This window comes from Pteropus vampyrus, unplaced genomic scaffold (assembly GCF_000151845.1).
Source record: "Pteropus vampyrus isolate Shadow unplaced genomic scaffold, Pvam_2.0 Scaffold216, whole genome shotgun sequence".
In the NCBI taxonomy this organism is placed as follows: Eukaryota; Metazoa; Chordata; class Mammalia; order Chiroptera; family Pteropodidae; genus Pteropus; species Pteropus vampyrus.
In genome coordinates this window covers 1632356-1647906 of record NW_011888997.1, presented here as the reverse complement: position 1 = coordinate 1647906, position 15551 = coordinate 1632356, and the positions used below count along the sequence as shown (strand labels likewise).

Sequence of the window (15551 nt, the reverse complement as noted above, 5' to 3'; positions counted from 1 at the left end):
GAGTGCATGCGCACACGCGGAGCCTCAAATGCTGAATCGCCGGCATCCGGAAAGTGGCAGCGAAAGGCGCCCCAGGCCCGGCGTCTGGAACCTCAAGTGGGACAGGCAAGAACCACTGTGCCTGTTCAACCCGCGGAAGAGGAACCTGGAATCTGGGGTCCAGTCTGGACCACTACAAAGCCAAGGCCATGCAGGCCATCTCCCTCGTGGAGGCGCTTCCAGTACCACTAGACGCTTCCCTGGAAAAGGACTGCACTCTGAGCCCCGTAGGTCTACAACTCGTAAGTTTGCCAGGAGGTTGCGAAGTCAGCACAGACCTGCTGAGAGAAGGCACCCTATCGCGGCCGATCCCTTCTATGTCACTGGAAGGAGGAGGCTGTGCAGTATTCCCAAGGGGAGCCTGGATCGAGGCTGGCTTCTAAAACTATATCCAGCCAGCGGATGCTAAGCAGCAGGAGGATGGTTACGAGATCTTCGTCTGCCGCGCCAAAGTCATCCACCACTACATTGTGTGTGCCTGACACGCCTGTTCCCTCCGGAGGTTGGCTCTGCCTCTTACTCAACTATGTCAGCATTGCCTACTTGGTGGCCTAGCAGCAGTTAGTACCCTCAGGGACACGGGTTCAGGTTCCTGACAAGATGTCCAGCTCCTGAGGCCGCCTCGAGGCCCGGCACTCCTCCTTAGCCCTGCACCCAGTTCCTCTGGTGTGGGAGCTGCTAAGAAAATTCTTTCCTTCTGCATTCCTTCCACAGGCCACGCTGCGGTTACGTTTCATTTCTCCAGGACGAGGTGGCGGAAAAGTAGAAATATCTAAAATGCAGCATTTCAGTACTTATTTTTGGCCCAGAATGGAAGAGGGACACGTTTAGATCGGATCAGACTGGTTTCTTTCGCGTGGTTTTCTGCCTCTCATTTACCCAGATGAGATTGTGGGGCTTAAGGAGGCTGTGGGGCTTCGAGGATTGCATGAGGCCTGTTAGATGTGGTCACTTCGAGGACCACCAGCAGATCCGCACTGAGGGGTCCTTGGTTACGACCACAACTAGCCCTGTGACGCCCCCCTACCCCAGACCAGCCCCCTTCTAGATTCTGTCAGCAAAGCCCATCAGGGGGACAACGAGGAGGAGGAGGTGAAGGGAACCAGACATTTCATTCATAACATTTCATTTCATACATTCTTTTCATTTCTTAAAACCCTTTTGTCACTTAAATAATTGTCAATTCAAGATTTTCTTCATCTGGGTAAATAATAATCATTTTATCTTTTTTATTGGAGTTTATTCATTTAACTTTTAAAATACTACTATAGTTGGATATTAAAACAAAAATAATTGCAAATAGTGAGCATATTAATAATTATAATCTTTCTCTCATTCACCACTGCACATAAAATGCCAGCAGTGGATGCTATTCACTGTCCCCCATTAAGAGATCTGACACTGAACACCACCCCCGGGATGAATCCCATTCTCATAAGCTTCTCTGTTGTAATGGTGCCATTTTTCCTGATTTGGATCAAAGCTACCAGTTCTACCTGATCCATTTCATCGGTCTCTTCTACTTCTTTCTACCTCTCAGGTAGGAATTTCTCCAGCAAAGAGAGTTTATCAGGAGAAAGAAAGTCATTCTCAGGAAAGCCTACCTAAATTCATTAATCAGGTGACCCTTTCATGTGACCTGAAATAAATGGGCTGCATGAAAAGAGTCACACCCTTGAAAATTATTAGCTCCTGTACTTAGTCTTTCTTTTTTTTTTCTTCACGATACTTCAAGTCACTTTCAGGAAAAATCAATAGACTCCCTTTAAATAACTAATGGTAAAACTCCAGTAAGGCTTTGTTTTGATTTTGAGGAGATTTAGTAAACATCATAAATCTTTTATTTCAAGCTTATTTCAGATTCCAGCCATGTGCTATTACCATTCTCTTTTTATATCAGTGCAATGTATGATTAGTGTTCAGTTAATGGTAAACAAAAAAGCATAATCGAATTTATTATAATTAACTTTTTAGGTAGAATTTGTTTGAAGAACTTATAAGCCATGTAGAAAACATGGTCCTTGTCTGAAAATTAATTCTAAACAATTATAACCTAAAACAAAAAATATTGCAAATTACAGTTGATCAGAATGCCAAATTAACAGTCCAAAACCCTGATTTGTGATTAAAGGTTGTGCTTCCAAATTTCTGCAACTGAAGATATGAAAGCTTATTAATTACCTACACTACTAACAGCTAACCCAGGCTACATATAGAGGCACAGATGGTTAATTGGCTTCAGTTGATGGAGGGTCATTTTAATTAAATTTTATTTAAATGTTATTATAATAAATTTCAAAGCTATAATAGATGGGTAATGATAAATATGACACTTCAGAGATGACCTGATTTCTATCATTTTCCCTCCTAGGCTTGATAGAAAAAGTGACAACTGAACTATCCACATCCATCTACCAGCTAATTGATGTCTATTGCAGCAGCTTTTATGCAGATTTCCACCCTCTAAATACACCTGATAGTGTTTCCTTTGTAAACCCTGGGCTCCATTCCCACCTTAGCTTCACAGTGTATGCAGCTCACAATATTCCAGAGATCTGGGTGCACAGGTGAGTGGCAGTGAGTTTTTCACAAAAGTATTAATATTTGCATAGTTTCTAATTAGAGTATAATTTGTCTTGTTCTTATTTATAGGAGCAAATCATTCATAAATTTTTGAAATGTAATCAGCATTAATTTATCTTTATTTTTTAAATCATTTTTTTAGCTTTTTCCTAATTCATGTTCTTTTTCCCTCAAGTCTACTCCCATTTTCCATATTAAAAATAACTGTGTATTGTTAATATATCATAATGGAAACAGAAAACACCCATCCTACTTAGCAATTGTCTTAAAATTTTCTTTTTTTAATGTTTGAATCTAAATGATCAATTCCAATTACCAGGAGAGAGAAAGAGAGAGAGAAAGAGAAACACACAAGAAAATCGAGAATAATTAAAAAATAGAAAAAAAATTACTCTGATTCCTGTCAAGTTGTGAGTTAAATCTATAAGAGAATACTGATTAAATCAGTTAAAATTGATGAGAATAATTTATTAATGGATTTATTGTACTCACTGTATTTAGCCTCTCAAGAAAAGCTATAAGAAATAATTTTAGTAAAAATAGAAATATTTGTTATATTAGCCTGAATTTTTGCAAATAACTGAACTGTAAACATATTTATAGAATTAATTAAAAAGGAAGTTTTACTTTTTTATGTAAAAAGAAAAAACTGCCTATCTCTCTATCTACATTTCTTTAGAACCCAAGGGATGATTGATTCCTTTATGCTTTTTCTTTTTTGATTTTATAATGAACTTTAAAAGCCTGATGTGTAATATAATAAATTGCTACTCTAAAGAATGTTCTCTTATAATTTTTCACTACTAATACATTTAATTTTAATTCTCATGTAAAAACTATATAGTCAGATAAAGCTATATGCATAGAGCATGGTATGACACATTTTTTTCTATTGATTTTCCATTCTGTTTCATTTATTTATGCTCTATTCTTTATTATTTTCTTCCTTCTATTAACTTTGGGCTTAGTTCTTTTTCTGGTTCCTTGAGTCTAAAGTTAGGTTGTTTATTTGTGATCTTTCTTCTTTAACGTAGGCATTCATTTACTGCTATAAACTTGTCTCTAAGTATTGCTTTTGCTGCATCCCATAAGTTTTTGAATAGTGTATGTTTGTTTCATTTTTCTCAGGATACTTTCTAATTTCTTGATTTGATTTCTTGTTTGATCCCCTGGTTATTACAAGTTTTTATTAACTTGTAAATTTTCCAGTTTTCTTTCTGCTATTGACTTCTAGTTCTCTTGTGGTCAGAAGATACACTTGGTATGACTTCAGTCTTCTCAAATTTGTTAAGACTTGTTTTGTGACCTAACATGTGACCTATGCTGGAGAATGTTCTATGTGCACTGAAAAAGAGTGTGTATTCTCCTGCTATTGGGTGGAATGTTCTGTATATATCTGTTAGTTTCATTTGATCTATAGGGTTGTCCAACCCTATGTTTCCTCATTAAGCTTCCTTCTGATTCCATCCATTATAGCCAGTATTGAGATCATCTGGTATTATTCTGTTGCTATCTATTTCTCCCTTTAATTCTGTCAATGTGTGCTTAATATATTGGCTTCACTTTAGAGTGCATAATATTTACCATTGTTATAGCCTCTTGATAAATTAACCCCTTTATCATTATTTAATGTCCTTGTCTCTTGTTACTTAAAGTTTTTGGCTTGAAGTCTATTTTGCCTATTGTAAATATGGCCACTCCTGCTCTCTTGATTATCATTTGCATAGAATATATCTTTTTTTGTCCATTCATATTTAAAGTAATTAATGAATTATGGATGAAAAAGGGTAAAGGATTAAGAAAAACAAATTGGTAGGTACAAAATAAGAGTTCAACTGCAGGCCAAGTTTAGCGTCATCTTATGCCCTTCTGAGGCCACCTGTTAAGATTCAGCAAGCAACCCACAGATGCTGTGCTTATAGTTGCCTCAAGAGGCCAGGCCAAAAACCGAGGCTAGCTGCCAACAGGTCTTGAGGCTGGCTCAACAAGGAGCACTGGACTCCCCAAGGACACACCTGGATGTGGCTTGGGTGGGGTCATAAGTTGGGGGAGGCAGAGTTTCAAGGAATCCTCTGGACTGAGCGACCTCTGTTATTCAGTTCCGTGATGTCTCAGCTATGGCGATACTAATTACGCATACTGAAAGCGGGGAGGGATCAACAGAGGATCAATGGATACTGCTAGCACTTCTGCTGGGGAGAGAGCCTCGCCTCCAGCCCTTGCTCTAACAACTCAAAGTCCCCCTGTAAGTTCCTAGGCCGCCCCCCAGCAGCCCAGCCAGTGCTGGTGCTCAGAGCAAGCAAGTCTGTCAATGAGAAAGCCACTTGGGGACATGACGCCTTTCAGGGGCTGCAGCGTCTGGGGCAGCTGCAGCCTCTGTCTCACTCAGCCACTTGGGACCGGGCAGCCTCCTGTCTTCGCCACCTCCTACCTTCTACCATTGCAGGTTAATTTCTTACTTTAATCCCCAGTTGTAGTGCTGCGGTTCATCTAGATCCCAGATGACTTTGCTTGCTGTTTGCTCCATGTTTCTGTCATGACTTTGATGTGGTCTCAAGAGGAATGAACAAAGCCTCTATCAACTATGCCATTTTTTCCCCTCCCTCCTATTTCCATTTCTTTAAGGTCAATTTCTACAGATTTACTTTGTTCCTTTTGTTGGGCCATGATTCCCTCTTTCAACATGTATTTGTTACTTTGTATTGGTATCTGTGCATTTGAAAAAATAGCCGCCTCTGCAGTCCTTATGGACTGGTTTCTTACAGGGAAAGAATGTTACCAATCAGCCCAGCTAGATATTCTGGGGGCCTTTCAAACTTTTCTGTGGGTGTATCTTCTCTGGGTTTTTGTGTTTAAATTCCCAGCCAGAGAGGCTTTGTTTCTTCAGGAGCTGATAATGGTCTCCCTCCCTCTAGTCTCTATCACTGCAGATTCTCTGGTGCTCCTTTAAGCTGCCCAGCTCTTTTTTGTTCTCAGCTGCTCCTAGGCATCCAGGGCATGTCAGGTCCCATCAGTGTTCTAAATTGGGTAAGACAGAAACCAGTCTCTCATACAGCAACCTGAAAAAGCCAGATGCACATTCCACTCTTCCCATTCCCCTCTCCCCATCCCCAGTGGCAAGGCCAAGTTCCATCAGCCTCTCTCTGCTGTCCCACAGATCCTCTGGAGTAGCAGCAAGCCACCCAGCTCTTTTTTGTTCTCAGTGGTCCATGGTCCCCAGGCAACTAGAATATATCAAATCCTGTCTACTCTCTAGGACAGGAAAGACAGAAACCAGGCCCTTAGCTGGAACATTGGACACATACTCCAACTCTTTCTCTCCCCAGGGAGAAGCCAGGAGTTGGGGGTTTTCTCCTATTTATATTGCACTAAGCCGGGGAGGGCAGGGGAGTTGTGAAGGGAAGGACGGTAATAAATGAGTATGTATTAGTTCAAATCATCACCTTTGTTCTCAGGGGCCCTAATCTAGCACCTATTCCTATTTAGCACTTAGTTTCAGGCAAAACAGAAACCAATCCCTTGGATAGTTCTCTAAAATGTTTTAATGCCAGACATATGTTACAAGGAAAAGCTGGTAGTTGGGAGTTTCCCTTTGATCTGCTGGAGGACGCACTCTAGAAAATGAGTACCATGAATTTTCTCACTGATTTCTATGTAGCTGGTTTTGCACTTGCCTGTGGTGCAGGAGCCTCTGTTTCTGGATTTTTCACAAAGGGAATAGATACATATATTACTGTTTAATTGGTATCTTTTGAGGGAAGGAGGATTTGGGGCTTCCTATTCTTCCATCTTGCTTACATCACCCATCATAAATTTTTAAATTAGTTTTTAAAATATATTTTATACAAGCAAACAACACTTTATCATTTGACTTTTAGCTATAAAAATAATTGACCTATACAGAAAACTGGTTCCTTAATAGTGTTCAGCTTATTGAATCAGTGTTGTTTCTTTTTAGCTATAAAGCATTTTCTTTTTCCTGTTGGCTTACATATGCTGGAAAGAAGCTGTGCCAAGTGAGAAACTACAGAAACATTCCAGTCAAAAAATTGTTTTTTTTCTTGGTCAACTGGAATGAAACGTAAGTTTAATCTTTATTCTGGCAGGATCATCTATCTAATAAAGATTAAGAGTTTTGTTTTGTTTTGTTTTTAAGTGAAATGTGATTTTTAAAAAATGTTACCAGTTGATTTGATTCAGTGATATGATAAATATGCTAGTGCTAATGGATAAACTATTCAATTTAACAGATTAAACATCCATTTAAAAACCTAGACAAGTGTCCAATCCACACCATCCAACTGATCAAAGAGGGAAATTGGAAAAAGGAGAACTATTAATTATTGATAGACTGTGGATAAAAAAAAATACCTTCTATTTAGAGTTGGAGGGAGGAGGATTCCAGATATAACAAAGAAGAAAGAAGTTACCAAATAGCATACGTAATCTCTATTTTCTCACAAAGCTCATTACATTTTTTTTTTCTAACAATGACGTTTTCTGACAATAATTATCTATGTATTGTGTAAGCTGCCATCTAATTTGGAGTGACTGGCTCCTACTTCCCCGTTTTATAGAGGTTTATTATGTCAGTAAGGAAAAGTACCTTTTTGACATTATCCATGCCTTCCTCCTCGCCTGTTTCTCCCACCTCAAGCCCTCACTTTACTCAGAATCTCAAGGGACTCATAGGGATTCATGGTTACTGATTATTTTCCTTGCTGTTCCTATGACACTACTCCGCTGTCTTTCAGTCATTTTGCTAGAGTCTCCACTGCTCACTGAAAGCCAATTTTCTTCCCACTAAAGTGGAAGAAAACTCTTCAGCTTACTTTCTATTAGCCCTTTCAGAAGGTCTGGCTTTCTTTGGAGATTATTTGACTCCCAATATGGTATTTCCTATTGATAAATTGTCAAAATTTCTAGGAGTCCTATGATGGTGTTAGATAACACCACTTATCTCGCTCTTAGTGTTATCTCAATCAATGGAGACATGTCCTGAGACATAACATTTACTCTTTAATTCTTACATACTCCATGGTTCTTCCTATCCCAAAGCAAATCTTCCTTAGTCTAAGACTGGGACAACCTTTATTTCCCCTACTTTGGTTAAAGTTCTTATTCCTTTGATCAAATACCTGACCTTCAATTACAAAGTCCCATTTCATTGCACAGAATCAGCTCGGCTTGTAAAATTCTTCAGTGTTTCCCCAGTTCCCCAGGTAAAGTACAAAGCATTAAGAGCACCACGCAGGCCCTCTGTGGTCTGGCCCCTGCCTGTCTCTGTCTCTGAATCTTCATCTCTAGAGTTAGCCCTACTCCTGCCCCTGCACCAAGTCACTCTCTGCATCTGATCTACTTATCCTAACTATGAACTAAGAAATTATGCCTCTGCTAAGAGTCCTCCGTCTGTCAAGAGCATGATGCCTTCACTGCCACCTTGAGAGTAACTTAATTGTATTTCAAGATATTCTTCCACTTTCTCTGTAAATCCTTCCCCGTGTCATTCAGGAAAACAAAAAAAAACAAAAAACAAAAAAAACTGGCTACCTTTTCATCTGTTGATTGGTCTGAACCACAAACTACTCCTCAATGGTCCTTTACTGAATGTGTCTTTTTGCTTCTGCTAAATGATCTTTCGTTTTGTTTTTTACTTTATTTACAATTTTTTTCATTGTATCCCTAGCAGCTAACATAGCACCAGACAGAATAAGAGTCCAGTAAGTGGAGGTGGGCAAATGAATGAATTTCATGTCATAAGTGACTCCTCAAAAATATTATTAACTAGCTCAATTACTAAAATTATTCTTCGGAATTAAAACTTATTCCTGTTTGTTTAAAAAAAATCAGACCCAGTTTCAAATGACAACTATGTTCCATCATATAAACAATTCAAGAGAAAAATATCACTCTAAAGCCAATTTCAGAGGAAAAAAGTCTCAAAATAAATTGAAAATTATTAGTGTTCTTAGAATAACTACATTGATATACATTTCTGCTCTTCCTTCAAGACTACACAAGTGTTATATTCCCTGCGAAAGTTTCTTTCATTTCCCCAATACTTAGTTACATCAACCAAGAATTATTTTCATTTTATTTTATTTCCATTAAAAACATTTACCGTTTTCTAGCATTTCATAGCATTCTTCATATATTGTATTAATATGTGCCATTACACTATGATTGGTTGTACATTTCATTATTGGATTATATACTTAAGGAGAAAAACTGCGTTGTTTAATTATACGTGACATAGATTTTGACCACATATCATATTCCAATCAACATAGTTTAGCTCCAAAATATATAATCTTATCTCAGCTTAACAAAAATACGTAGCAGGTATTGTCATCTCCATTTTATAGATCAGAATATTGATGTTTACAAAGATTAATTAATTCGTCCCAGGCTCGACAACAAATAACTGGCACAACTAGTACTCAGACCCACTCTGACTCCAAAGCTGATGTTTTACTGTGATTTCCATATTGTTTCTTACAACATATAAAACCTTAGGCATTATATTCTACAAATAGTTCTCACATCTTAAGTTAAAAATAAAACAAAACTCTATTTCATTCTTCCACCAATAGCCACCCCCTTTTTTTCCTCTGCTTTGCAGCAAAACCCTTACAAAAAGTTGTCTATATTCACTTTCTTCAATTTTTTTCCTCTGCTCTACTGTATACCTCAGTCAGGCTGTTTCTCTGCTCCTCTGAAATTTCCCATTACTGTAACCAGTGACCTGCATGGCTAAATCTAATGCTTGTTTCTCAGTCTTCATCTTACATAATCTGTTAGGAACAGTTGATCTCACCTTCTATCTTGAAATATGCTCTCCACTTGGCACCCACATTCTTTAGCTTACCTCCTCCCTCGTTGGACATACCTTCTCCATCTTCTTTTTCTCTCAAAGACTGATAATGGTCTTAGCCCGTAAGCCTCTCTTCTCTGCTGTATCTATCCTCTTTCCTTTAGTTTTATTGTTACATAGTTTTCAATGCCATCTATATGCCAGTACTCCCAACATAGGCATCGGTCACAAACTCCACATTTATACACTCAACGTGTCTAAGACTGAACTCTTGATCTTACATTCCAAACTCTAGATGATCATTTCCAGTTCCAGTTGTTCCGGTCAAATTCTTAATCTGACTCTCCTCTCAGAAGCAAAGTCCAGGAAATCCTGCTGACTCTCTCTCCTCAAAATATTTCCAGAATATTATTTCTCATCACTTTCATTGGTCTAGACTCCCATCATCTTTTCCCTATATCATTATCACAATAGCTTTATAATGGTCTCTCTACTTCCCTTGCACCTTTATCATCCTTCTCACACAGCAGCTAACATGACCTTTTTAAAAATGTAAGTCAGACCATGTCATTCTTCTGTTTCATTCAGACAAAAGTCAAAGTCCATACAATGGCCTATTGTTATATATCAGTATTAAGAGTAGAGTTCTAAATAATGTGACTTTTTAAATCTTCCATTTCATTATCAAAAACTTACTCTGATTTTAGGAAAACCGTCACATATAGAAGAAAAATATTTAAGAAAAATTTAATGTTTAGTCATTTTTTAATAGTAGAGTAAGGCAAACATATGGTTAAAACTTGAGGCCTGTGCCAGCTGCTTGGATAAAAAGAAGCAATCTGACTTCACTTACTGAATTGCCTCTTAAAGTATTTTTCTTCCTTTTTTTATATAAAAGTTTATTCCTTTGATTTTTTTTCAATAGCCATGTAGAAGTTCAAAAGATTTTTCAGTGAATGTGAGATTATTCGGGCTTTAAAAATCCATAAGTATTCAAGAAATAAATAAATAACTATTTAGAAAGCATGCATTCTTACCCCAGAATAATTTATTTTTATTAATAAAAATGACAGAATGGAGATTGGCAGTAACTATCCACTGTAACTTATCGAATTTTTGTCATTTTTATATGAAAAGCTTACTAATAAGTGAAGCTATACATGAAGAAGCCATACTCAATGAGGAAAAAAAGAACATTCTAGATTATGTGAGGAATAAAGTGAATTTATAACTCCCATCCTAACAGAAATATAAAAACTGAATAGAAAGTCAATTACAGGTAAAAGAGAGAATATTCAAGATATTATTGTGCATTCTCCACAATCATTAACATATTACAATGAGTTTCAGAGCTTCTTTTAAGTTGAGAAATATGCCCACATTATCTTAAATGAATATTGAGTATTAAATATATGAAAGACAAGACTTTTAGTTTTAGTTATCTTAACATGGAACAATTTAATATTCAATAATCTAAACTTTGTTAATCTGGAAAAATAGAATTTCTTCACTCCATTGTTTAATGAATCTAATGCTGACATACAAACTGCCATTTGCCAGATATCGTGTAATGCAATATTTGTTCCATTTCATGGAGAAGGAAAAATAAGGCTTAGAAAGGTTAAATTTGTTGCTCAAGGAAGAACATCTTATTGGTCATAGAATCAATACTTGAATGCAGATATATCCAGAGGCAAACCTCTGACTCATCTTCTCCACACAAAGCTTATTGACATATCGACATCCCAGAGTTATTATTAATTCAATGACATCATGCCCTAAACTACATAGCTCAGTTAAAGTATCCACTATAACATAATCTGGAAGTCTAGACAACATCTTTAATTCTTCATTGTCCTATTCCACTAATATGCTGTAGGTCAAATATTAATTATTCATTTTATCTCTAAAACAGTTCTCTTGTCTTTCCTCATGTCAGTTGCTTACTACCCACACTAGATCTGGACTTCTTCATCTCTGGGAACAGCATGTTGAAGAGAGGAATGTGTACTTCCTCAAGATCAGTGTGGTCCCTGGGCTGAATTAATTCCTCCTTGTTCCTCAGGCCATTCACAAAAGGGAATCACCAATGTCTTATTTGACAACCCGAGTAAGGACTGTTACCTAGTATCCAGATTAGACAGTCAACTCTTAAAGCAAAAAGATGCTTATTATTTCCTGGGGCCTCAGCTGGCCCGACCTCAGTCAACACATTCCAGCTAGACAATACCCTTTGGTCCTCACACACTGCTTAAACAAATTGACATCAAAGTTCAACTGGGAATTTCAAGGCCAGTGGATTCTGTTCATATTCCTCATACATAACACCATCAGATATCATCTAATACAAGCCACCCAATTGCTCTTCCAGTCACTCCTCTCTTCTTTCCATTCCTTGGTGAATCTTTTTCCATGAATCTTCCCCTATCTTCTTGTCTCTGTTCCAATTTTTCCATTTCTCTCTAGCATTCTCATCTTCTAGTAAAAATATTCCCCTGTATTAGCCTCTTAAAAAAATATGTCTTTCATTTCCTTGTCTCACAAATAGATCTCTGCTAAACACCATGCTTATCTTGAGGCTTTAAGGTCTAAGTTTGGAATTACTTCACCTTGACACACCCAAAAATTGTATTTCTATTGCATTTCAGCAATCATCTCCCAAATTCCTGGGATCTCATTATAAACCAAAATAGTCCACATTTAAAATTGTAAACAACTCTCTATATTTGTGACTCTTGTTAAAATATTTTCTTTTGCCATTAGGAAAAAGTTTGAATTTCTTTGCCTGGCATACACAGTTCTTAAGCATTCTGGCAACAACCTATCTTTCTAATTGTATCCTACATAACTTCCCCACAACTTGACCATATCCCTTGTTCTAACCACAAAGAGCCACTCATTGTTTATCAGCTATATTTAATCTTTTCATGCATGTATGCCCTTGCCCATGCACTTTTCTTTTCTTAGAATATTCTTTTCTAAATCTTCATTTGATTATAGCAAACTTCCTCTTGAAGACCTATTTCAAGTTATTTGCTGCCTTTTTCCATTCTCTAAAACAATGTTAACCATTCTTTCCTCTGTGCTTATAAATAGTAAATGTCCAAGTTATTCTAATTTTTTTTTAAAGTTTACATGTAAAAATTAGAATTATGGCAATCCCCGATGATTGAGTAACCAGTCTCATTACTCTACATACTTCTGCTATATTTCCATCTTTAGAAGATTAAACACAAAAGTTAAAGAGGATGCCTCAATTCATATAGTTAAATAATTTTATCCCATACCATTATAAGGAAATGTTTATGAAATATCATTGTAATCTGGTAGATAACCTACTTTTTTATTTTAAGGATCAATTTTCCTCTCGAAATAAAGTCACTTCCGAGGGAATCTATGCTCACTATAAAACTGTTTGGGATTATCTGTGCAACCAACAATGCAGAATTATTGGCCTGGACTTCCCTTCCATTGTTTCCAAAAGAGTAAGTATATAATTTATGATTAATAAAGCTCTCGTCTCAATAAAGACCACCTTGGAACTAAATATCTTGCAAAATATGGAATAATGAGAAAATTAAAAAGATTTTATCCTAAAATCAAGGTAGGTCAATATAAATCATGACTACTGAAAGTGGGACTGAAAAGCAAAATGTAGAAATGGCTTTGAGGACAGGCTTCAAGTTCAACTTGTCCCCTGGATCATTACAATGAAAAGGTACTGGCACGACCTATACGATTGCTTTTCCTTCTCTAACCAGCCAATTTCTCTGCATTTAGTACTTCAAAATTATTTAGCTCAATACCATTGTCTAGAAACAATATAAATCATGGGATTTGGGCTGAAGTAAAATTACATGATGAACTGGTTTACTGACTTTTTATTACTAAGAAGAAATATTTGGTAATTTTAAGATGATATTGTTTTCAGCAAAGAAAGCCAACTATGAGTTAAGATATTCTATTAGAACTGATGGCCATTGCAAAATTAACTAATGATAACCATAAGGATTTGGAATTACTAATATCTAGAATATTTGATAAAGTTAATTACATGATTGTCCATGCTATGAAGGAAAAAAGTATTTAAATAAATCAGTTTAGTTATTTTTCATATGGCAAGACTTGCTTTAGAAACAAATTGTAAAATACAGGACCTTTGAAAAATTAGAAACTATATCGTTATTTTTTATGTTGTTATAAAGACTGTTCCCTTCCCCTGTTAATTTTTTTTAAATCTGGTAATATAACTATGTTAAGAAAATTCTTCACCAGTTTTTAGTTCCCAACTTTAGTCAATATAAATAAGTTATCATCAAAACAATCATGATAAAATTTTTAAATTGCTTTTGTTGGATTAATTCTGATCTAGGGTGTGTGTGTGTGTGTGTGTGTGTGTGTGTGTGTGTGTGCATGCTGCTCTATTATTTGCTTCCATGCTGTAGCCCATTCCCACGTATATATTTCTTGAGGACAGAGAATGGATTTATCTTTATAATATCTGTCATCCTACATAATACCTCTTATAAATAGATAACCACTAGAGATTTGTTTACTAAATTGAATTTGGGGGAAAAATCAATCCCTATAGGAGATTTAGAATAGAAGTAAAATTTCAAAAGTCTATAAGAAACAGTTTTGTCTTGAAAGTAGTATCTACTGCTGTTAGCAGATATTTCAAAAATTTGATATGTGGTCTAAGAACTTCCATTACTTTCTCTCTAGGAGCAGCATGGCGGGTGTCCTTTTTTCCATGAGTGAGTTTCTCTAAAGGTCCAACTGCAGTGTTTGTAAGGTCTAGCATGTTTGTAGAATAATATTTCATTGAAAACATTGAATCCATTCCATTCTTTTCCACTATCTGATGCCCTACTTTGCACATAATAGGTAATCAATAGATGTTAAAAGTATAAAATGTTTGGAATATTTTTGTCTTTCAAACTAATCTTCATGGCCTTTTTCTAGATGGTTATAATAGTAAGAATACTGCCTCCATGTTGTTTTGTCATACATCACTTACCACTGGCAAATATTTTATATATGCAAGTGATCATAGACAGTGGTCATTTTTAAGTAATGCCCTTTGGGACTGGCACTAGGTTGTGTTTTCCTAAGAGAAAGTGTCAGAATTGTGAATGATGAGACATCACATCAAAAAACACTAGTTATTTCAAAGAGCACTTCAATAAGCTGTTGTAAATATAATTCCAAAAGACCATTTCTCATGAAAATCAGAAAATCTGCCTCTCTCCTGAGCTAAACAATTTAAAGAAATCCAGTACTTTTAAAGAAATCAGAAATCCATCATTGGGGCAACGGGGGAGATGCCATGACTCCCACTGTGCTCATTACTCCAAGTTACAGAGATTCTAACCCAATTCATTTGATGCAGGTATCTCCAGATTATAGCATATAGGCCATTTATTTCACTTCTTTCACAGAATGACCCCTGCCCATAAACATTTGGTATTAAATCTCATTTATTACAGTTTGAATTGCCCATACAAGGCCACATGGAGTTATAATAGGCACTTGGTCTTTATTTTTTCTAACATAAAATACAATCTGAAAATATGCAGAATTAAAAGTTTCCTATCTTTGTGGGCTCCAGATATATCTGATCAAACTCAGATATATCAGTTATGGCTGCATGAAAGGATGTCTACAAATAAAAATAAACCAACATTTTCAAACACGTAAACTCACCTTCAGGCCTATAAAAAATATGTCACAAGTACAAAAGTAAAATTTTGCCCACAGAAGTTTTATAATCATCTCTTTTGCAGAACGGATTTCTACTGCATCTATACTGTATTCACAATGCCTTCTTATTACAATAAGAAAGTGTTATCCTCACTTCAACAATTTTTATGAGCTACTTTCCCTACTTAAATTCGAAACAAATAGTGTGGCAGTTACTACAATTTAGCATCTCTAAATTGTGGTAAATTCCTTCAATGCAGATTTTCTCTACCCTGAATGAACAATCTCCTAGGGAGACCACTAACACTCTTCTAATCTTAATTCCACTAATCATCTTTCTCATATTTTCTCTTTACAGAAGTCTATAGAAATTTGTTCTGTCTACCATGCTTGCAATATCTAAAAAGATGTT

The 15551-nt window shown here is 36.4% G+C and overlaps 1 protein-coding gene across 3 annotated transcripts in view; it reads left to right on the top strand.

Moving 5' to 3' along the window:
* PIK3C2G (phosphatidylinositol-4-phosphate 3-kinase catalytic subunit type 2 gamma) overlaps nt 1-15551 on the top strand; it is a 274730-nt gene that overhangs the window by 57169 nt on the left and 202010 nt on the right. For 2 of the 3 annotated variants that reach the window (XM_023538251.1, XM_011372934.1), the window contains exons 10-12: nt 2411-2606; nt 6581-6703; nt 12790-12921. In XM_023538251.1, the coding sequence (XP_023394019.1) occupies nt 2411-2606; nt 6581-6703; nt 12790-12921 (451 nt within the window). The remainder of the gene's footprint in view (nt 1-2410; nt 2607-6580; nt 6704-12789; nt 12922-15551) is intronic. The other variant, XM_011372935.1, reaches the window with a different exon arrangement.